We start from the raw sequence: 25,121 nt of genomic DNA on the forward strand, positions 1-25,121 counted from the left end.
CTCCTCTCGCGTGCTCCTCCAATGGTGGACGAGAGCGAGAGCGAGAGCGAGATGGGGGTGGATGCGCGTAGCACGCGTGAGCGCACGGGACAGTATCACTGCTACTACTGCCGGCGAGTTAAATCTCTGTGGCGGCGTGCGGCTCGACCCAGCCCGGCGCGACCACACCGCCAATGACGCATGGGTCCCAGACGGCGTGGGACCCAGCTGTCGGTGAGAGGGGGACGTGAGGGGGTCGATGACGCCAGCATGGGGGAGGAGGTGGCGGCCGAGGGGTTGAAAGTTTTTGACGAATGCGGGGTGGACGTGGACCGTGGCGCGCCACAGCGACGATCCCCTGCTGCGTGTATCAATGCGCTCACGTGTGGAATTTAATCTTACGAATTGAATCAGTGATTGTGATGTGTTTTTTCTCTGTTTCATAATGATAAAACAGATTATGTCTTCTTTTCAAAAATATCAGTTTGACACCAGGTTCTGTATCTTGAAATCAAAAGTATTTCAAGGTCTCGACATAAGCGAAATTGTGAGAATTTTATGGGAAAAAAATGTTTCTTAACGTAATTCGGTTAAGTTTCATGAAACCACGGTATGGAAATTTTAAACCTAATTAATTCGTCATTAGCACATATGAGTTACTGTAGTAGTTATGGATAATCATGCACTAACTAGCCTCAAAAGGTTCGTCTCGTAAATCCCTTCCGATTTATGTAATTAGTTATTTTTTAATTATATTTAATACTCTATACAAGTGTTCAAAGATTCGATGTGACACGTAAACGTGAAAATTTTTGGAAACTGAACAGGGCCTAAGCCAATTATAAGCCTCACAAGAGAAAAATAAAAAATTAATGTTTATTGGCATTCACGTTGCTCCGAGATAAATATATTAAATACATAAATAAGAGAAATATATATGAGAAGAATATTAGAGCCAACCTGGTAGCTAATATATTGTACTCCTTCCATTCTACAGTAAGCGTATTTTGCATTGTTTATATTTAACATTTGATGGTCCGTTTTATTTAAAAATATGATTAGTATGTTTATTGTTATTAAATATAAAATGACTTTGATCCTAGTTTTGTGTGTGTAATTGCGCGCACGTACGTTAGATCGACCCAGCTTAAATACGGTATAACGGTACATTCGGCTCCGTCGTTTCCTAACTTATGCTCTTTTATCTACGTAATTGTATTTTTTAAATGTTTAAATGATGTATTCTTTAAAAATAAAGCGATGCTTTGAAAACACATCAATTATTTTTAGATTTTTTTATAGCTAATATTTAATTAATCATATACCAACGAGTCATGTCGTTTTGCGAGAAGTGTTTTCAAACCGTCGAACGTATTCTAAGTTGTCCTCTTAAGGTATTGTTTGGATTAACTCCAGATGTCGAAAGGTAGCAGGGGAGAATTTTAATAAAGTTAGGTTTTCTCAATTTTTGGTTTCGGATAATTTTCCATGTTAACTATAGTTCATTAGAACGTACTTTTGTGAGTTAGTTTGGAAGAACTTGAGATTCCATAAAAAGTAAACCGATTAGAAATGGTGTTGATTGTTGCGATAAACGGCATATTTATAAACCAAAAATAATTTACAAATAAAGTTACTGATATAAAAGTCAAGACAGAAAAAACAAATTGCGATGAAAAAACTCTAAAATTAACTCTAAATTTAAGATCAAAAAATTAAATTTTAGCATATAAATATAAGAAAAACGAAAAGATTAGGATAAAAAATTCTCCATTTAGAGCCTAATAAATCATTGCAGCAGTTCTCCATTTAGGGGTTCCTGGCATTCCTCTCCAAAAGTCGTGATACTCGTACCGCTTTCCACCAACGTAACAAAAGATTTTCGAGAGAAAATATCTGCTGCGGGAACGACCATGAGACCCCAGAGGGACCGGGAAAAGGGAATGCAGGATGAATTTTCATGCCAAGAAGCAACACGGAATTACGGATCCCTACTGCTGCAGGCAGACGTGGTAATGGACCAAAATCCTTAAATTCTTTCACAACCTTATTTAATATTTAAAAATTTTATCTCTAAATTCTATATAATTTAATTTTAGCCCATTTTAAACACAACCTTTTGATTTTTTTAGACAAAAATGTGGACCCATTACCACCCATATCTGCACGAACGTAAAAGGAACCACATAACTAATAATCAATTAGTATTATATGCATTTCAAAGTATTATTTTGTTGTCCTTTTGGTTTTAAAATGACTTTATTTCAAAACAATATTATTTATGTTTTATTATACTTGTCCCAAAATAACTTAATTTAGAAGCAACCATTGCATCACATTTTACAAAAGTATAGAGAATAAATACATTTAAAGTAGATAAAGCAAAGAATATTTGTATTGAGATTTAATAAAGTGGATATTACTATAATCTTTTTTGTTATAATGAAATATTTAAGGGCAGAGGTAGTAACCGAGATCTGATAGCACATATAGGGTCTGTTTGGTAGAACTCCAGCTCCCAACTCCTAACTCCAAACTCCAACTTCAGTGGGAGCTAGCTCCACTGGGAGCTAAAGTTGGTCTGAAAGTGTTTGGCTACTTGCTCAGCTCCAAAAATCCTGAAAGAGAGGATAGGAGGTAGATAGACAATGATACCCTTGTGTTTTTTCACTGTTGGCTTTATGTAGTATTAAATATGTACTTTTTCATCAAAATTTCAGCACAGTGGCTTATTCTAATGTTTAGTAATTTTATAATAATACAAAAATTGGTACTTGAACAAATTGATACTCAAGTTTTTGCATGACATGTATTTAATAATATAAATGTCTACTAATAATAACTAGAAGCATTGTCATCAAAAGATAAAGCAAAAGACCATGGAACAACATAAAATATGGCATATGTCCATCATCCTGCAATACGACCGGCTAGGTCATCACGAAATGCATCCATGGATACATCATTTTGACCCTCAGTGGATGTATCCGATGCATCTTGAGAAAACACATATCTCCTAAATCTAGATGGAATGGTAGGCACATAATCTGGATTCCTCTCAAACCTATGAAAATGCCTATCCGGCGGCGCATCATGGTCACGAATGAAATTATGCAATGCCATTGTTGCCGCCACAACCATCTTCTGTTTCCACATTGGAAAGCTAGGCATTTTGAGTAGAATCCGCCACTTCATCTTTCATACACCAAAGCATCTCTCAATGATGGTGCGCAAACTGGAGTGTAAGAAGTTGAATTTTTCTTTCTCACCACTCGGCAATGTACCTCTCCGAAATTCTGGTACATGGTATCTTTGTCCCTTATATGGCGCTAAATACCCTGGGCGATTTGGATAGCCAGCATCGACAAGATAATATTTTCCTAGAACACAAATGCATAGAAATGTATCAATTTATACTCATTTGAAAAGGAACAAAAACCAAGATATAGCACATGTTATTTACCTTGTGGAGGATGAGGAAATATAGTTAAATTAGTTTGAAGTGCAGTAAATAACACAGTTGTGTCATGTATTGACCCAGGTTGCCCAATAGATGCAAATTTCTCAATTACTTCATCATACCCAGGATTAGATAAGTGGGTATTTGGACGATTACCATCAGCTACTTGCTCAACAAAAATCTCACATACAACTCTAGTGTTGTAGTCATTCCAATCAGCAGAGTCCATAGGCATTTTAACACCCTTCGAAGGCACATTTTGAGCCATGCCTGTCATCCACTCACTCACACTAATCTTTTCTTCAATACTAACATATATCATAGGTTCAAATTTACTACTTAACATATATCATAGTTACTACCCATACAGGACATTAGCAGAAATTAAAGGGATACAAATCAGTTTATTTTGCATGATAACATGAGCTAGCAGCATGAAAGTAACATGAGCAAAAAATGAAATGTACAAATCCATACATATGTTTCGTGTACTACAGCCATAATAATATATTGTCATTCTCCCATGATTTTAACAAACAATCAAGCAATCAATCCCAAGAAAAATTAACCAAAGTTAAGCAATCAATCACCAGCAAGCAATCAATCCTTTGCAGCTAGAGTCTTTCAAGCTCTCTATCTATAGCAGTAAAATTACATTAAGGTTGCAATTGAACTAAAGGCAAAACAAATTACAGAGAGCCCTCCAAGCCTCGAAACCAGATGGCATTTAGGTCCTTATAGTTCTAATAATCCTTGTGCTTCAACACTAACAAAAGACAATATTTTTTAGGACCTTGTGACATACAAGGGTGGTAAAGAACAGCAATAGAGGCTCAAAAAGGAGACACAATTTTTTTTCTTCTCTTTTGGTTTAAACGTAGCAAATCAGTAGCACCAGTACTCTCTCACAAGTCTCTCATACACTAGTTTCAGTGATAAGTATGAACTTTCAGTCATATACAAAAACCAAGACATATGTATTTTCATGTGCTAAATCTGAATGAAAGTGGTTTGCTAGGTTTTGGGGATAGCTTGCATACAGATCTGGAGAAATACCGTAGCAGCTGCTGTGGTCCAAACTGTGGGGCTCTCACCGTGGTCCCGTCCACACCGAAAGCTGCTGTCGTCGTCGCCTGCAGGAGAAGGGAGGGAGCAGCTCTGCCATGCGCCGAAAGGAGAAGGGAGCCGAAAGGAGAAGGGATTGAGGCCGAGAGGCGAAGGGAGGGAGCACTGGAGCAGCTGTACGTACCGCTGTGCACCGAGAGGAGGACGGAGGGAGGGAGCAACTCTGCCGCCGGTGCCGTCGCAGTCGCCGCGGCGCGCCGTCCCTATCGCCGCCGCCTCGCTTGTTCCCTCTCTCCGCGATACGACCGGATAGGAATACCCGTACCGGTTCAGCTGGATAGGGGTAGTGCGGTGGCATTTTGCTATAATTTCGGTGAAAGAGGATGGGTAGCGCTGTAATTATTTTCAGAGTGGAGCCGTGGAGCCACGTTTTGGCCGCTCCACCTCGTTAATATAAAACACTGGAGCGATTCACCCCGCTTCGCTCTAACTTTTGGTGAATCTAGATCGTTTGGCATAACTCCAGCTCTAGATAAATTAGAGTTGGGAGCTGGAGCTGTGCCAAACAGGCCCATATTACGGAAAAATTTGCAGAAAGACTTGTAGACTCGTTTTTGACGTCATACGTCATCACGATGGTTTCGGGTGTACAGTGTACTAGTAGTTTGATCGTCAGACCTCTGCCTAATCGTCCCTGTCCTTTAGCCGTTCGATCAAGATCCTACGGCTTGGTCTGCCGCCGGAACAGCTATTAGCTGCCGAGCTAACCGTTGCAAGGTACAAGGTAGATACACGACTTATTTTGTTTGTTTATGACGATACTTTGAACGAAAAATACTATACTGTTTTATAATATAATGTTAGACTCTTTTGTTACAACGTTTGACCATTCGTTTTTATTCAAAAATTTAGTAGAAATATAAAAAATAATAAGTCGTGCTTAAAGTTCCTTTGATAATAAAGTAAGTCGCAAACAAAATAAATTATATTTCCATAGTTTCATAAATAAGACAAATGGTTAAACATTACCAGCAAAAAAGTTAAACATCTTACACTATAAAACGGAGGAAGTACATTATTTATGTGAAAAAGATATATGACACGGTTACGATACCATTTTAGAATAGTACACCAACACAGAAGACTCATGACTCATGGACAAATCCCCATCTTACTGACAGAATCATCACGTCAAAATGAACGGCTCGTATCCATCTCCTTCCCGCTCGCGTTCGCATGTGCCGCCACCGATTCCTGCGCAGCTCCGCCCCCGCCCGATCCACGCCGCAACTGCCGCCACCACTTCCTCCGTGCCTCCACCGCCCTCCACTCCCCGCACGCATAGCCCAGTCACACCGGTGAGGCGGTGACATCGCACGCCAATGCCGCCCGGTGAGGCAAGGCCAAGAAGTTGCGACAGCGGCTGTCTCGAAGCCATTGCTGACAGCATGGATGACACTGGCAACCTGAAATTACAAAAGGTAAGCAAACCCCCGTGGTTTCCTCCTCTTCTCAGCCTCCTCGTCACCATCGCCGGATGCGCATGCTCTTGGTCGTTTCGAGTTATTCAGATTTTTTTTGTTTTCTTATGTCATCCGTTTCACTTGTAGCTCGAAACATTTCCAGATATTCACGATCCGTAAGTGTGCGGCGCCGGCCGCTCAATCGATCGGTTTAATTCGTTCTCGTGTTCGATTTTAGTTTTAGGTTTGCTGCTCAATCGAATTAATTCCTGATCGATGTATGTGTGTTTTTGTATATTGCAACTATGGAAGGATGGAGCGGCTGTGGCCGAACTGGCGGGACCTGTTTATCGCCGCCACACGAACTTTGACATGGACAAGATACTCTTCTAGCTGCAGAGCTCATGTCTCTACCTCAATACTAACATGTTTAATTGCATTCTAGATAAGCGAACATGTCAAGGTGACTATACTTTGGTGCTAACTTTATTGATGCATAATTTCATCATTCAAATTTCTGGTGTCACTAGACAAGCACTGGCCTTCCCTGTACTGCTCATCCTCCTCTACCTCTTTCAGTGGCAAGGGGCCCTTCTGGGCCCATGAGGCATATTTGGTTTTATAAATCTGAACTGATGGATTGTATTGTACAAGTACAGTCAGAATTGTAGCTAACCTTTTGTGATGTTTTCCTGTATGTTGTTGGAATTTGCTGCTTGGTCATTCGCTGCGTATCTTTAGTATGGTAATGTTCCTCAAATCATTTGACCTTGTATGAACTTAACAGCTATGATGATTAGTTCAGATATTAATTCCACTTCAGCTATCGCATCGTTATATTTAGTAGGCATTTATTCGTCATTACGCAGGCAGATTCAGGTTTATATGTTTTTAGAGAAATATGAAACATGCTCGTTCCCTGTACTTAAGGATGAACTAGAGTACTTCTGTATGGTTCTTGACCTCTACTTCAAATATAACATCACGGTAAGCATCTAGGCTTGAAGTCATAATATCTAATATTCTTCTCTATGTATAAGTTCACTGATGAATGAGGAGATTTTACACTCATTTATAAAAGCTGGCTTCTTTTGTTGTTTATCTCGTGAAATCATAGCCACAAGATTATCTTCAGTAAGTAGTATATATGCATATTAATAATAATTCATTGTCCTAATTCCTCAAGTATCATCCACGCAAGATTTTTAATCTAGAAAATCAAATAAAGTAAAGCTAAATCATTTGTCTTCCAACACTGAACCACCTTACTATCTTCTTTTCTTATAGATAGGATACCTACGTCATTGTTGTTTTTTTTTCAATTTGACCACAGGATTGACATATCCAGTTATGGACTATTATGTGTACAGTGTACTGAGATGAGATAATGCAGTGTGATAGATTTCACATTGCAAAATTCGCTTGCATGCTACTGCATGTTAATAAGAAACGATGGAGTCCATTTTTCATGTAATGTACATGGAAACAGTTGTCTTTGTTTACACGGTAAGAAAAACGAAATTGTAAAAGCAAATATTTCCAGTTCATTTCTCACAATATTTCTGGTTTCTTTGCCTTACTGTTGATATATATATTCCTGTAAGCTTGCAAATTACCATTACTGTGTATGTACAAATATATATATATATATATATATATATATATATATATATATTCATGTGTATGTAGAAATATCTCGTGACATGAAACAAATTTGCATGCTTGAGTAACAAATTGAATATCTGATTATGACCTATTACTTGTGAATGCTTTTGATGGATTGCTATGCAAAATATAATTTTCTTATTGAGATTAAGTTTAAACCTACACTATGTTGTATGGACATTAATTTAAATGGTTCTAATATATTACTAATCTATTATTCTTGTGAATGGACTATCTATCTTTTTACTATTTACTATTATAGTAAGCAAGCGATGTATTGCGTATATTTATAAACTCAATATAAAACTCTAATTTACAAGCAAAAATTATGTATGGATGGAAAAGGTGCATCTCTCGGAGCACGCGTTGTATTCAGATATATAACCAACAACCTAAGTGATTTATGGACAACACATCCTGATGAAGTACAACGTAAGAAGGAAGAATCTACACTAAGAAAATGTGAATATCATGCAAGGAAGAAGGCTTAAGCTAATAATCCATATCATGGTACATTGAATCATATGTAGATACATGTTTTCTTAGAATTCATGTATATGTATGTAAATAATCAATGTAATATTAATTTCTGATGCTACAATGAAAATAGATAACAATGCAGTCGTAGAAGCAATACTGATATAGTTGACACCGTAGCATTAGCACGGACACATTACTAGTTACTAATGGTAGTAGTGCACTAAAATTCAGATCTAATTGTGTACTTTTATAAGTATATTAAATATTTATTCTAAATTTTGGTAAGATATATTTATCAATTCATCTATTTTAACATAATATATGATACACAAATTTATCCCAAAGTTATATATTTTAGTTTCAGTTTACCCTATAGAATTTCTACTGCACATACTACGTAAAATCAGATCATCAGATCCGTTGGATCTAAAGCAATGAACAAGTCACGATCATTCGATGCTTCCTTAAAAAATCAAAGACCTAATAATGCGTAATTACTTTTGAATACGAATTTACCAGTTTTGATACAGTAATCATTGCTTAAAACCAGCGTCGAGCCACCTCCGGCAACCTTGTTAACAACCAACCAGCGTCGAGCCACCTCCCGGCATCCTTGTTAACAGCCAACGCGTATTAGTAGATGCACACTTCCCGTTTGAAACAGATACACCTCTCAACTCCAATTTATCTAGAGCTAGTTATGTTAAACGATATATATTCTAATATTTTTAAACAGAGTTTAGTCGAGCTGCTCCTAAAAAATAAACTTTAAGGGGAGCTGGGTTTTAATTGCTCCACAGGTTCACTCCACGCCAAAAGACCTACTGCCCTCGAGTTTTAGATATAATTATGTAAAATTGCCACCCATCTACCCCTAATCTATATTATCTTACTTGTACGATTATTCCTATGTGACAAACAAAATGACCATATAATTATATTGTTCTAATTCTAAAAAATAATCAGTATTAATTACGTTCAAAAGAAAAATAATCAATTTTATGGCTTCCATCATAAATACAACATAAGTCACATGGTTATTATTATCAAACTACCCCCTAACCTCTCTTTCAAAGAGGTCTGGAGATAAACAAGGTACCAAACATTTTTTAGCTACTCTCCAACTGCTGGGGCACTTAAGATGGTGTTTGGATCCAAAGTTGTTTTTAGTTATTGTCACGTCAGATGTTTGGACGTTAATTATGAGTATTAAAATAGACCGATAACAAAACTAATTACATAAATAAAGGCTATTTCATTATACAAATTTTTTAAACCTAATTAAGCCATGATTAACAAATGTTTACTATAGCATCACATTCGCTAATCATGAACTAATTAGACTCAATAGATTCGTCTCGCGAAACAGTTCAAAGTATTTATTAATAGTTTATATTAAATACTTTTTATTAGTGTTTAAACATTCAATGTGATAGGGACTTAAAAAAAAGTTGAGTGAAAACAAACATCCCTAAATCATTCGAGCCTGTACGCATCACGTACAACGACCCACTCGTCACGATACCCAGCCCGCACCTGCAGACTCGTGGCACTAACTAGTTGAGAATGACAATAAGAAAAAAAAAAAGAAAAGCCACAATAACTTGTGATCAACTGGTCCCAGCTCACAGGAAATGAAATGCCTGTGCAATTTGGACACTGACAGAGGGGGCATAACACAGAGAGTGAGGACCATGTGAAGTTTCCAAGCGATAATGCACTGTGCATAGACAAGGACCTGCCTCAAGAAACCAGCATGGATGGATCAGGACAGGAGGGCCATCACCTTCCACATGAATGAATTCAAATCAAAATCCCAGGCTTTTACATCACAACCTCCATGCTGCAAAATGGAGCAAAAAGTCCGGTAGAGATAAGCTCAAGAAACTACAAGAGGAGAGAGAGACTAGTTATCTTAGACATTGTTTAGTTGCTAAAAATTTTTAGTAAAAAGGGTCACGTTGAACGTTTGACCGGATATCGGTCGGGGTTTTCGGATACGAATGAAAAAACGAATTTCACAGTTCGCCTGAAAACTGCGAGACAAATCTTTTGAGCCTAATTAATCCATCATTAGCATATATTGGTTTCTATAGCACTTATGGCTAATCATGTACTAATTAGGCTCAAAAGATTCATCTCACAATTTCTTCCATAATTGTGCAATTAGTTTTTATTTTTATCTATGTTTAATGCTCCATTTAAGTGTCCAAAGATTCGATGTGATATTTTTAGAAAAGCTTTTAGAAACTAAACATGGCCTTAATCTAGGGAGCATATGAGCATATGGAGTAGCAGTAAGCAAGAAAACATCGGCTGCAGGTCAATTTCCAGTTGCCAGATATGATGGACGCCCAGCCAGTTTTGTGAATATTTGGCATGACAGTGTTGTCATATAACCTACCTTGTTGTTTCGGATAACTATCCATGCCTTGGCACACAGAAAATGGGATTTGTCCAGACCAATGATGCCTGCATCATTGACCAGTTCTTCACGTGAGGCAGTGCTCCTATTGGTTAGTAGAGTCAACAAGACAACAGGTAATATAGTTCACCATGACTTAAGGGAAATCATGTACTTAACTAAAGAGAGATTCCAGGGCAACAGCACAAGTGGTTTAGCAGTGCATTTGACACCGGCAAGATGCCATTGCACAAGCACAACAATGCAGCTGTTCATGGACAACTTTGTGTACAGATCAATTCGTGCCTACACATTGAGAAATCAGTACCAAGATGACAAATGTATTCAAATAAGACAGATTTAATAGGAAACAGCACTAGAAAAAAAAATCTAATAAATGTGGGGATCCGCGCTAATCATAAAGCAGTTTAGGCAACCTTCCAAAATGCAAGGCAATGTGGCAAACAGTTATCAGTCCAAATATGCCTGCATAGATAACACAAATACACACTCTAGCATAAACTACTTGTCTAGCTGAAAGGTCAAACAATTTGCTTCTATATTATCTGGTCACACTTGTGAACATAAATCCCTTAAAATGGCACAGATCCAACAAAAAAAAAAGTAGCACCAAAGTATACATTAAGCAAATAATAACCTTTTCTAGATATATAATCAGTATCGTGCTAACGTTAACCTTTTATGCAAACAAAGTAGTAAAAGAAGATATGAAGTTGTGGCAAGCTAAAAAGGATATACTTGGAAGGAAAACCATTCCATGGTGATCATAACAAGCCATACATTACAGGTAAGACAGTAAGATGCCATGCATAACACCCATCTTATGAGCATCTTCGATCAAACAGTATTGAGAACTCCAACCAGATTACCAGACTAATCTAACGAGAGCTCGATGATCGGAAAGGCCATAGGAATGAGAACGGATTCCTTCTCCTTTGACGTCCAACACTGCTTCTCCCATTGCTACTTGAAGTTTGGCTTTGGTTGGTTGATCTTGTGCGTGAGCAGCTAGCACCAGCAGTGCTCTGTGGTGGCAACTCGTACCGGCAAACGGGGCAGGAGTTATGCTGTTCCAGCCAAGGAACTATGCAGTCAGAGTGGTACAGATGCTTGCATGGCATCTCCCTTGCCTCAGACCCCAGCTCAAACTTGTCCTTGCAGACAGGGCAATGCGAGTCTCCGGTAAGATGCCGCTGTGTGATCTTCACAGTTGGCATGGCATCAATGGAGGACTGAGTGGCGGGCGGCGGACCTTGCCGGTCATTCTGAGTCAATTGCTCAATAAGATCATCCAGTCCAGGTCCAACAAAGTAGTCTGCAATGTTTGCCCTCCGCATGCCAACGCCACGACGTCCGTTGATGAACACATCAAAACCATTGTCTTCTGAGAGATGACCAGGGATCTGGCCACGGAAGAGCAGCCATGGCCCTGATCCAAACTCCATCTCCAGGTCGGGAAATATGTTTGGCCTGCCTCTCACATCGACTTCCCGATTCGCTCCTGCCATGCCATGTCTCATCACCGCAGAGATCGCCTCCATGATCCCGAACCTTGGGTCGCGATGGAAATCAGGATCCATCCCAACAAAGTGGCTCATAAGAGCCTCCACATCATCCATTTCAGATACAAAACCTGAATCACAATAGGGACACTCCATCCTCCGGCCACGCGGATTCACCCGCTGTCTACATTGGTAGCACCAATACGATTGCCTACCTCCTGACATTTCTTCGAATTAACGTACTGCTTCACCAGAATCCGAAGGTATGGTAGACCTCCACACTGCAAAAATAAATCTCCAAGAACTCAGCACAGCAGCTCCACTAGTAATTGACATAAGCATATCATTTCAATGCAGCTTAACCCAACAAGACTGAAAGCATGGAAGTTCCACAATAGTTCCAAGGTAGACAAGTCAAAAGGACGCACATGGGCATCCACCATCCAGTATCAGTCCATATCACTGAACTGTCAGGGATTATTACTACAAATTATTCATCAATTATCACAAATACGCCTAATCCGAAGTAATCATTCAATGATAATCCTCCTACTACACGATCCAAACTGTTATCTTTTTAACTTTTTTTTCAGATACGAATTCTTGAACTCCCAATTTCATTCACCCCATTTCCCTCTTTTAGAACAAGGTATGGATTATCTCACAGGCTAATGGATGCTTTGATTCTATTCTAGGCTGCCTATTCCCAAAAGAGATCAAAGGGGATCAATTGCACTACAAGCTGCAACCAGGCTAAAATCCAAGAACTGGCTAAATCCCAACAACTAACCACTCGCCCGCAGATCAGTTAAAGTTAAGACTAAAACTCTAAAAATAGCCACCTTCCCCACAAGATTCACTCCATTCAAAATCAAAAAAGAAAAAAAAAAAAGAATGAACGAAAACAACTCACAAGGCTATGCGGCACAAGAAAAACCAATTCAACAGGAAGACACGGATCAGCGGCTTCGGTTGGTTCGATCACGGTACCAGCTGTAGGAGGAGGGGAGGAGCGGGGCGGGCCCGGGCGGGGGGAAAGCGATGAACTCCACCACCAACACAACAGAAGAAGCGGAATAATGGAAGAACGGAAGGGAGAGATGGATCCAGAGAGACCAGATTATATACCCGCTTTCGAGTCTCCGTGGGCCCCACCGCCCCCGCGGTGGCGCCCAGGCCGTGCTCCTGGGCCCACCTGGCAGCGGGTGTGGCCTCGGGGGGAAGTGGGCCCCGCCGGAGGGGTTGTGGCATCGGGTCCTCGGTTGCTGCGCCCGCGCGCGGCCCCCATCCCCCGTCACTTTCCGCGAGATGCCCTCGCCCGCGCGCGCCCGGAGAGAGCCACTGTTACTGACATGTGGGGCACGGTTCGTGGTGGGACCACGTGTCAGCGTGGGATTTGGCTGGGATGGGCTGGGGATTCTCTGCGTCGGGACGGTGGGAGTGGGAGTTGGGGGTGAGGGATTTTTAAAATATTGGGAGCCACGGAATACGAGGCTAGATCGGCCGTCGGTGGGCGGACGGACGGACGGATGGGGATGCCCCGTCACGTGGTGCCTCGTTAAGCTGTCGAGGAAAACCCGGGGTCTGGACTGTGCTCGTGGGTGTAGGAAGGAGGAGGCAGAGAATCAGATAATTGCTATTTATTTTGGTGTAGTCAAATTTTGGTTTGCCTGTAATGACACTTTTAGTTCTGGTTTTACTGAAATATCATTTTCAAAACTAGTGTGATATAGTAAAATATAGCTTTATTCATTTGATATAAAAGAAATGGTTTTTCTCTAGAGGGCAGGTAATCAACTAATTCAGTTGCTCAAATGGTGGGGGTTATTGAAGAAATATTTTTGTAAAAATAAAACATATAATATCAAATAAGGGGGTGAGTCAAGCCATATAGTTATTACAAACCAAAATACATATAAAAATAAAACAAAATTATAGACGCACCAATGCACCAATCTAGCATAATTATAAGGGCTAAAATATTATTTGACCACTTCACTTGATTACCATTCTAACGACAATAGCACCCTCACAATTATAAAGTTTAGGTAAGGGCTTTCAGTTTTGTTTGTTGAGGCTGAACCAAACACAATAGTATGCCAGTGATATTTCACACAATCAACCCATTATCTTGGCATGAACATTGAGGATAGTTTTAACTACCAAATCAGTAGTGGAACAATAATAAAAACATGCACATAAAACACGGTGATTTACGTGGAAAAACCTCCTCAGAATGAGGAGTCAAAAACCACATGACTAACGGTCCACTCTAAGCTTCCACTGTAATCAACGATGGGTACAAATAGAGTCTTTTCTAGAACATCTAGAGGCATGTCACAATAACAATCATAACATCAAGTTATACACTTGGCATCATTAACATCAACCATAGTAACTAACAAGAGACATAACAAGAACAAGTAGAGAAATGATGGATTCTGTCCTCTTCGGTTCTCAACTGAGATCTCCCAAACCACTAATACAAATTGCACGAAACTTGGCATAAATGATGGTCTACAAGTCCCTTCCAAGTTATCCAAAAACCAGTTGAATCAGACACCGCTGGATCCCTCAAACTGATTGATTACTAACTGCTACACAATATGTAACTGAGGAGGGCTTAGAGAGACTAAATGTTCCAGTTATCAATGAGATCATCAACATCTGTCACCGGTTATATCTCATTGACATCATGGGATTTCAGTACGACTGGTGTGAAGAGATTATTGCCCAATTCTCTGCTACAGTCTACTTTCAGAGCAATGAGGATAACACTATGCACTGGATGACCCGAGGGAGATGGTACAACATCAACTACAAGGACTTCGTAGTTCTCCTTGCTTTTGAGAACTATAACATGCATGAAAAAACACGGTTCATAACAAGGATGTGCTTAGTGACGGACTTATGAGCCGCATGTACATCCCTGGAGGTCAGCCTGTGCTGGGGACAGTCAAGGGGCTCAAGTCCAAATACATCTACCTCAACAGGATGTTGCGGAAGACTCTAACTCCTAAGGATGGTGACGCCAGTCACATCAATTCCTTGTCCAACAACATCCTGAGAAAGATGATGAACATAGACACCTTTGATGTTCCCAGGTTCATCTGGGATGAGATCTATAACACCTCTGTCTCTCACAGGAAGGGTTTGGGCTACTCACCTCAGATCATGTTCTTGATTGAGATTGTCATTAGGATTGAGTTTGTGAAGAAGGTGAAGCACACAAGGTTGGGTCTTCGCCTGGATTAACCCAACTACCAGTCTGGTGATGACAAACAACAAGGAGGATCTAGTTAGGCGGGTGGTTCTAGGGACCCAGAGATCCCTACTTCTTCCAAGGGCCGCTCCAGAGCTTCAACAGCACAAAAGTCCTCATCCCCAACAAAGTTCTTAAAGAAGTTGTTGTCACGCCCAGAAATTCCTCACACGAATTTCTGAACTTACTTGTGTATTAAAATCCCTGTCCAGGACCAGCCAGGGTACACAAAAAGACAATGTTGATTACATAACCATCGTTCTTAGAAACAACTGAAAAAACACTTATTCTAACGAAAATGCAGCGGAAAGAAAGGTAGACTAGCTCCAGCGGGTACGGCTCCAGTCCACAGGCAAAGCTTCAACGGTAGACCAGCTCACTCCTGAGAGTCACCTCCATCGGACTCAATTTCTAGCTCTGGAGGGGGAAAATTGGGCAAGGCAGAGTACAAACCACCGTACTCAACAAGTAGCACAGAAAAGAGGGTAATAAATGATGCATAAGGATCATCAAGGACAGACTTAGGGTTAGTTGCAATAAAGCAGCACTTAAATAAATAACAGAGAATAAACAGAATAAAGGTAATTAAATACGTTAAAGGAATAAGTAAATAACAATTGTAAAATACCACAACACTGTCCAACGTTACACCACGTTGCAACAGGCCCAACCACTACTCAACGTTACACCGCGTTGCAGTAGTCCCAAGCGAAAACCAGTTTACTCAGGTCATTAAAGGTTCACTAATCACAGTGAAGCTGGGAGTTCGCCCGTAACCGTGGGCACGGCTATTCGAATAGGTTATACTCTAATCAGAGGTGTACTACTGTACCCACAAGACACGACTCCACTACACTTGAACGTGCGCCGATATACCACCATGGTATATCGGAAAGGAGACCGTGATAGGACCCGTCACATAACCCTCCCTATTTAATCGCACCGTACTTCAGGTTTCACCCCCTCCTTTACACCAAGTCGGGCAGTCCCCTCCTTTACACCAAGTCGGGCAGTCCCCTCCTTTACAACACGATTGCCTGCCCATACTCCATCACGCCTACCCTTGCCTTGGTACGTCAAATAGTTCGAAGCCATGCTTCAAATCCCACCTTACCCATTTCGGCATGTGGTTAGCACTTAATTACTTCCAGGGTTTCCCATGAACCGATCCTTAATTGCCATGGGTGCGACTCTCAAAACCATGCACCCACAGCCCACCATTATCAATATTTTAGTTGACATTAACCCGAACCGGGTAATGAATCATTATTACAACTATTCAGAACTAAACATGATTAAATGTGATCTCATGAGCTACTTGTTCTAAGCACTGCTAAGCATTAACCTAGGCCTAACTCTAATCAAGTTACCCTTGGTCTAGCATGAATAAAGTTGAATAAACAACGGCATAATAATAAGGTTTACCCGAAAGATAAAAACAGTAAATACTTTAATTAAAACAATGCATATTTCAATAAATAAAGCGGGTAATTTGCAATAATGGGTTCAATATGATCAAAGATGAGGACCACTTGCCTTGCTCTGGCCCCTGGGGTACTTCGGCGACGATCTCGAAGTAAACCGGCTCTTCCATGGGGTCCGAATATAAGCGACAAAGCACAAAAATAAATAAAACAGGCACAAACTCTAATAAAACAGTAAAAGAAAGTATTTTTAATGGATTCTTGATAATTTTATGAATTTAATGAAATTTGAATGGACCTAAACGGAGACTAGATGAATTTACTTATGAATTTTAGAAGTTTTCTGGGTTTTTTTAACTAAACAGAAAAGTCCTAAATCAGTACCTTTGGATTCTTCGTCCACTTTATAATATTGATTAGGGCTTGAATACGCACTATATATGTAACTTGTAACACTATTATCACTAATTAATATAGTTATGCACCACACTCATCGATGTTGCTACTCTACATGTGCTTTTATTTATAAATCGATCGCATGACTCTTGTCAACTTGTAAAAGAAAGAAAGTAATAATATTGTATATAGCTTTGAAAAGTTGTGTTGACATCTTTTAAATATTATATATATTACATACTTACAAATATGCAATTATCACTTAAGTCTACTTAAAATTTATTCCTGATACTTATGTTTACATACTAGCAATTTGCATGTGCGTTGCTAAGATAAAATTTATAATATCTTTTATGTCATGCTAGTAATGTGTCTGTGCTAACACTATAGTGTCATAATATATTTGATAATACATTATAAAGGAATAGCATTTAAGTTATCATTTTCAAATACAAAGTGCTCAATTATGAAATATAATTTAGCATGAGTAACTCGTAAAGCAGTACATGAGTGATTATTAGCATGAGTAACATAAACAACTAGCTATGTGTGATCATAAAAAATATGATAGCTATAGTATTATTTGCTACTAAATAATATATGTCATGAGATGCCAGAATTATTTATAATATACTATAATCATTGGTTTTATAACAAATGTCACTCACCTATTTATAACATACTATAATCATCAGATTTATAACAAATGTAACAAAAGTGACCATATATTTCAAATAACTCCACATTTTATAAATATCAAGTATATTTAATTTTTCAAATAATATTAATTATTAAATTCACATAACTCATAGGTTTCACATAACTCAACGTCTTTTCTAACATTAATTTTCGATTTGAGTTTCAGTCAAAAAAAAGACAAGCAAGTACAGTTTGGAAAAAAATAAATGAAATTATATTCTGAATTTGGAGTTGACTTAGTAAGTTTTAAATAAAACGCAACACTGTGGTTGTGTTATATGTGTATATATAGCATAATTATAGGAGTTATATAATGTATAAATTTATATTTTATGGGAAGCAACGGTTTTATCTATCATGACATATACAAAGTTTCTAATACAAGTTTATATTTCATAGAAAGTTTCTAATATATTTTTTCACTGTAGGGTAGATTAGATTATACATACGCATATATATTAATTAAATAATTTAATTTGGACCCAAACAAATTGTTTATTTATTTTATGAATGGCTTAGATATTGTATAGGTCCAAAATTTAGCGGCTTCTAAAAAGCCGGACGAGGTAGTACAAATACTATTGTGTCAAAAAATAGCCCTCGCAATCACCTGTGAGTCAATCTAAATACACACGTGTTTATAATTTAAATAATATATGTACGTATATATTACAAAATTTATTTTATACTCGTTTCTTTTTTATTTGACACTGTTGATTCATTCGTGTTGATATATACATATAAAAACCCATGTGAGTATTACAAATACCACCGTGTGAAAAGTATCTCTCGTTATTTCATATTGTCAATGCAAATGTACATATAAATATTAGATTTTATATATATATATATGGTACATCATTAATTAATATCCGCTCTATTTTTATTTAATGTCGTTGATTTAGGGGTCTAAGGTTGACCATTCATGTTTGAAAGTCCATCTGGCCCTTAGAGCGTGTTTTGGATGATTAATAACAATCCTAGTCAAAGCATGTGTGCGCTAACATTTTGTGAATGCAAAGAAGTTAAGAGAAGTTTAACTCATTTTCAGAATGCGCAAATTCAATTTAGACGAGAAGTGATCCATAAGGCAAAGGCGAACGGAGTCGAAGCGATAGAAGTCATTTTTCTTTTTTGCTTTGAATCGTAGGACAATCTGTACTATTAAGAAGGGTCACCAAGTCAATACATGCATCCATGAGTGAGCAATGAGTGGTAGAGGCTAGAATAAGTGTATTTCCAGAGAGCCTGGACCGGACAGTCCGGTAAGTGCCGAAAAGTCCGACCCTAGGCAGAACCCAGAGTATAAGTGCTGGGCAGACGGTCCAGCCCCTGGGTCCGGACAGTCCAACCCTTGTAATTTTAACCAGTGACTACCTGACGTTTGACAACCCTATATATGTCACCTCGAAATTCTAGCCGTTGGTGAGGCTTTTAGTTCAAACAGAAGGGTTCCTAGGTGTGTTCTAGCACTTCCCAAGCCTCCTTTTATTATTTATAATAGTGCATAACATTCTAATTTATTAATAAATATATGTGTAGGATGACTATGAGCTGAGGAGACATTCATTGATACATCTATTGGCATACCAAGAGAATGAGTGTGAAAGCAACATACCTATTGGCTCACGAGATATCATTAAGTGTATTGCTAACGCTAAAGGATAGATTTAATAAAATTGTTACGTTGTATTAGGCATGGTGTTACCGAATGCTTATGTTTTTCTATATGGATGCATTTCGTTCACAATATAAAAATATTATATTTGATGATACCAAGTTAAATGTATATATGTAGATAATACTATTTGTACTTTACACTGTAATATTTGATATATAAATTGAATCGATTTTAAGTCTGATTGCATTTTATATGATAATAATAATTTAATAATTGATATAGTTGGCACCATAGCGTTAGTATGGGTACATTACTAGTATTTTCAGTTTGAATCTCGAATCCACTCAAAAAAGTCTGCTTTTTTTTGACAAATTGGTCTTTTTCACAAACTTTTCTCAAAAATAGGTCCTGCCAAAAACTTTAACCAAAAGTAGGCCTTTAGGTCAGCGCCACTGAACTTGGCGCTGAGATCGTCCATAAAAACACTAGGCTATGCCAGCGTGGCGGCCAAGCACTTCGCCCTGCGAACGTGGCACATAGCTCAGCGCCAATACACGTAGCGCTGAGCCGCCCAACTGCAGTGCTAGGATAGTTGGCGCTGAGCTCTAGTACATAGCGCCCGCCCAGGCCGGCAGCCCTCTTCTTTTCTTTCTCCTCAGTTTCTAGGGTTCAAGAGTTCATCGGTTTCCTCTCTTATCCCCTCACCAAATCTCCTCAAATAGGTGCCAAATCAAGGGGTTTTCTCCGGGATTGAGTTGGGGATCGTTTGGCAAGGTAAATCTCCTCCGTAAACCCAGATTGTCCCCCTGATTTGATTGTGTATTTTGCCGTATTTTGTTATGACATTGAATTTAAAAAAAATTGATTGGGGTGGATTATTATTTGGATGAAGTGGGTTTGGATGTAATGTGGTAGTGCCATGTTCATCTTGCTCCTAGTAGGTAATTCTCAATAGTCAAATTTTGAATTTAAATTTGGATGGCTAGGGTTTAGAATGTGCTTGCAAACTCAATTGAAAGAATATTTAGGCAAAATACAGGAGTATGAAATTGTAGTTCCAGAGTATTGTGTATTTTTTTTGAAACTTTACAATTTTAATTTCGGAATAACTTGATATTATTTGGATTGTCATGACACAACCATGAAGGAGAAATGCTCTCAATTTGTATATATTGGATTAACAGATTAAATAAGTAGAAATACCTGTGTGGTGATCGTCTTCAACTAACCTCCAAATTACCAGACTACCCCCCGAGCTCGAAGCCACCGGCACGCCGCACGCCTCAAGGACCAGCTGGCGGCCATGGATCGCCGGGACATGGCGGCGAGCCACCGGGGCCGGAGCTCCGCGCGTGGCCAGGCCTGGGGCCGAGGCTGGCGAGGTCGTGGGGAAGGCCGAGGTCGCAGCCGCGGCGCCGGCCCCTCCCCACCACCTCCTCCTCCTCCCTCCACCTCGTCCTTCCCTGCGGCTGGCGCCACCGCGGCTGATGCCGGCGGCGACGCCCCGCCGATCGCGGGAAGCTGCCCCGACATGTGCCCAGGTAACGCGGTTCGTCAAAACCTCTCGTGCTCACGCCCACGCTGGATGGCCGGCTGGCTGGCTGCCCGTTCGGCGAATGCGGATTGCTCCCCACCGGGCTGCTCGCGGCAGCGACGCGCACCACCTGTTCGACGAAAGTTCGCGGTCGATTTGTCCTAGTCGGGTGAACTGCTTGGCGTCTCTGGCTGACTACTTTTTCTCTTGCAGCGAGGGAGAGAGCGCAGAGGGAGCGGTTGAGGGACCTGGCGGTGTTCGAGCGGGTGGGCGGCGACCCCGCGCGCACGTCCCCTTCCCTCGCCGTGAAGAAGGTGAGCCTCCATTTTCTCCATATTCACGTGGAGGCCATTCCTGATTCTTGTAGTTGGGTTGCTTCATTACTGGTCTTTTTTGGTGCGTATCTGCTTGGATTGTTCTCCCCATGCAAATGATTAGGTAGAAATAGCTTGCATCAACTAGAATAATAGTAATACAATGAGATTTCATGTTCTGCACACTTGAGGTGAAACTGTTGGAACTAGTTTACTTTCCACTCCAAACCTGAGTTTGTCAAGTACTCAAGTTGACATTAATTGCATGTAAGATATGCACATCATCAGCACAAGCTAGGGAAATCATAAAGACTGTAATATAATGAATCTTTACCGACTACATACTACTAGAATAGCCAATTTACCACGTGAAAACATTGTTACAATTAAAAAATTATGTGGCAGTGTCCTGTGATTTGTTCATTGGAATGACTTCTTGTGCTCTATGAATTTTAAGAGAATCAGCTAGCTATTTGAAATTTTTGTGAATCTCGGTTCCTTTTCTAACACTTGGTTTCCTGCTAGTTTTGCAGAACTATCTCTTCCACAAGTGTACAGGCATCAGATATACGTCCCCTCCCAGTCCTGCGAGAAACAATGGATTATCTTTTGCATTTATTGGATTCCTCAGAGCATCAGTTTGGAATAGTTCATGATTTTATATTTGATAGGACAAGGTCTGTGAGGCAAGACCTCAGTATGCAGAACATAGTGAATGACCAAGCAATTCAAATATATGAGGATGTGGTACAGTATCAAATATGTTTTTATCTTGTTGTATACTTTATGGAATTTCTTCCGTTCCATATTATAAAACTTTTTGACCTTGCCTAGATTCATTTATGTGCTACTAAATCTAGACACACATATATAAAGTATATACATTGATACATAAATGAATTTAGCAAACCCTGAAAGTTTTATAATATAGAATTGAGGGAGTATTTATTTGTCTGGTTTCGATTGTTCTTTCTGCAATCTAACTTTTGGCATTATAGGATTGAACCCCTTTTACTCTATTACAGAACTACTCAACACCTTTTCTTTCTTTTCCTTGTAAGGTTATGTTCCCATCCTTTTTAAGTGCAGTTGAAGCCAGAGAACTCACCCATTCAAACGCTTATTAGATAGAGTAATACTGGATATGCATAAAACGGTGTTAGATATTCTCTCCTTTTATCTCAGATTTGGGAAAAAATATGTTTCTTTTCCAATTATGCATTGATTAGTTCTTTCAGCCATTTTCTACATGGCATCTGTGGTAGCCATAGCCACTAAGTGGTCTTTTGTTCTTTAGATGCTGCTATCTTTTATTGTTATGCTGTCGGATGTCATTTTGTTATGGTGGAGGAACATAGTTGCTTCAACTGCAAGCATATGTTAAGATTGTTCCTCTTTCACAGCTTTATCTGATGCATGCCCCTGCCTTCTGCAGATAAAGTTTCATATTATATCCCATCAGATACTTGCTAGGAATTGCCAGGATTCTGATGCTTCTTCCCTGTGTTACCTAAACATGGAGCAGTTGATGAAGTGCCTTATTTCTCTGTATGATATGTACGATGTAATTCACAAGAGCAATTCACAGAGCAGTAAAGAGACTGAATATTATTCCTTCTACGTGCTTCTACATTTGGGCTGCAAGATACCCAAAATGGTTTGCTCCAATTTTTTGCCTTCTAAATAATCTAATTTATGTTATTGCCCTGTTCCAAATTCTTTCTCGTTACTCTAGCTAGTGAGGATAAGACTAATTCCACTTAAAAATGGGTACCCCCAAATTTCTGTTTGTCTCCAGGTAGATTCACTCTCTTTGTGGTATGGCCATTTACCTACTTCAATTGTACAGTCAAAGGAAATGATATTTGCTAGATCTATATTAAGGTAAATATTATGTATATTATTTGTATCAACATGTAGGACCTTCATGTTTGTTATGCGCCTAGAGCCTTCATGTTTCTTAGGTCTTCTTTGTGTGCAGTATAAATTATATGATTTGGGTCAATTCATATGTTCTAACTGTTGGGACTCATCATTTTAAACTTAACTCATATAATCTTCTGGTCTTCCTATAGATACTACAACCTAGGGAACTTCAAGCGTTTCTTCTGCATCATAGCAGCTGAAGCAACTGACCTTCAGTTGCGTCTGTTAGAACCTTTTCTCAACGAGGTAAGCCTGGAGGACGGCAACTTTGACCCTTTAAGTAAGGCCCTGTTTAGTTCCAAAAACATCACATCGAATCTTTAAACACCTAAATAAAGCATTAAATATACATGAACATTAAAACTAATTACATGATTATGGGGGAAATCGTGAGACGAATCTTTTGAGCCTAAGTAGTACAGGATTAGCCATAAATGCTACAGTGACCAATATGTTCTAATGATGGATTAATTAGACTCAAAAGATTCGTCTCGCGGTTTTAGGCGGAATTTGAAATTTGTTTTGTAATTAAACTACGTTTAATACTTCAAATGTGTGATTGTACGCGTCGATGTGACCTCTCTCCTAAAAATTTTTGGAAACTCAACGCAGCCTAAGGCGCACTCCTTGCCTTCTCAATGGAAATTTGAGTTATATCTATAACAACCGAATTGCTGCATTCTTAGTTAAATTTTTAATTGCGTTCTGATCCTTTCAATAAGAATGAGAATTAGCTAGTTTGTGTTATGCTACTGATTGTTACCAAAGACTGAAATGTTGCTGGAGTTTGCTTATTCACAAGCTTAAATATTGCTGGATATATTTCCTTCTGACGTATCAATCTTTACTTTTCCTGCTTTGCTGCCAAAGGCCCGTGTTAGGGCATTAATGTACTTCAATCATAGTGGCTACAAACTTCAACACCACCCTTTGACGCATTTATCGGAAATTCTGATGATCGAGGTACACCACCCTCTTGACACATTTTCACAGGAGTTGCTGCATTTAGTTGCAGTTTTGGTAAACCGTTCTGAAAGTATCCACTGAATGCTGATTCTTGCTTGGCAATTTTTAAGGAGGTGGAGCTGGAAACTCTGTGCAGACTATGTGGACTTGAAATTAGCAAAAACGAAGATACAAAAGCTTTTGCTCCTAAACAGGCTAGTTTCTCCCTACCAGGATCCATTCCTCAAAGTAATGGCATTTACATCTCGAGGGAGAGTCAAAGGTGAAAAAAAAAGGCATTGTAATAACGAATATAAAAGTACCCAACACGGAAAGTAATTGATCTCAGTAAAAATATTATGGTTGATATCAGTACATTTTTCTTGTATTCTCTCCAAATGTTTCGTTCTTCAAATGTAATCATTATCCGCTTTTCACACTCAATATGCTAATGATGTCGGCATTGTTGGGCTGCGTTCTTTTCTTCTGGTTATTCTCATAATTTTCTTCAGCTTTTAGACGTATGATTTTTAAACTAGTAAACACTGTATTTTTTGTAAAATGTTTATATATAAAGTTTATCATAACTTTCTAAAATTATACTTTTAACTTTGTAACAGTTGATAAATTTATCGTTTACATCATTAAATAGCTATTAAAAATCTGATGATCTTCGGTCTTTCATCTTTAGCTTAAAAAATAACCCAGCCTTGGTGAACGATTGACTTGATTCTCGTCCTTGCATATATGCTGCTGTCAGATTTTTGTTTTCTGCGGATGCAAAAGTAACAGTGGATTTTGCGGCTTCCAAAATTTCCAATAGGTTTCAGCATCCAAAAAAATTTGGAACAACCTATCTTGCTTAATCTAATCGACAGGGTTCATGCTATTCTGAATAGTTCTGCAGCTCACCGGAGAAGGGCCTGGACGCCGGCGGCTGGAGCTCAGACAAGTTTGCGGC

General features: G+C 39.2%; 2 protein-coding genes across 3 annotated transcripts; one reads left to right on the forward strand and one right to left on the reverse strand.

Moving 5' to 3' along the window:
* Positions 1 to 11,241: 11,241 nt before the first annotated feature.
* Positions 11,242 to 13,113, reverse strand: LOC102711955 (probable E3 ubiquitin-protein ligase RHC1A). Of its 2 annotated transcripts, none has more exons than XM_006650020.3 (2): positions 13,030 to 13,113; positions 11,242 to 12,320 (listed from the first exon to the last, which is right to left on the reverse strand). In XM_006650020.3, the coding sequence occupies exon 2, from the start codon at positions 12,262 to 12,264 to the stop codon at positions 11,416 to 11,418; it is 849 nt and encodes a 282-aa protein (XP_006650083.1). In that variant the 5' UTR covers positions 12,265 to 12,320; positions 13,030 to 13,113; the 3' UTR covers positions 11,242 to 11,415. The 2 variants fall into 2 exon arrangements, with proteins under 2 accessions (XP_006650083.1, XP_006650082.1); XM_006650019.3 differs by having other exon boundaries at positions 12,953 to 13,111.
* Positions 13,114 to 20,668: 7,555 nt separating this feature from the next.
* On the forward strand, positions 20,669 to 24,548 carry LOC102712427 (SAC3 family protein C). The gene is made up of 8 exons (XM_006650021.3): positions 20,669 to 20,982; positions 21,189 to 21,289; positions 21,815 to 22,036; positions 22,725 to 22,946; positions 23,088 to 23,173; positions 23,365 to 23,461; positions 24,086 to 24,178; positions 24,292 to 24,548. Exons 1-8 carry the CDS (start codon positions 20,745 to 20,747, stop codon positions 24,445 to 24,447), a joined length of 1,215 nt encoding a protein of 404 aa, XP_006650084.2. The 5' UTR covers positions 20,669 to 20,744; the 3' UTR covers positions 24,448 to 24,548.
* The last annotated feature ends 573 nt before the right edge of the window (positions 24,549 to 25,121 follow it).

The sequence above is a fragment of the Oryza brachyantha genome, chromosome 3 (genome assembly GCF_000231095.2).
Source record: "Oryza brachyantha chromosome 3, ObraRS2, whole genome shotgun sequence".
Classification (NCBI taxonomy): domain Eukaryota; kingdom Viridiplantae; phylum Streptophyta; class Magnoliopsida; order Poales; family Poaceae; genus Oryza; species Oryza brachyantha.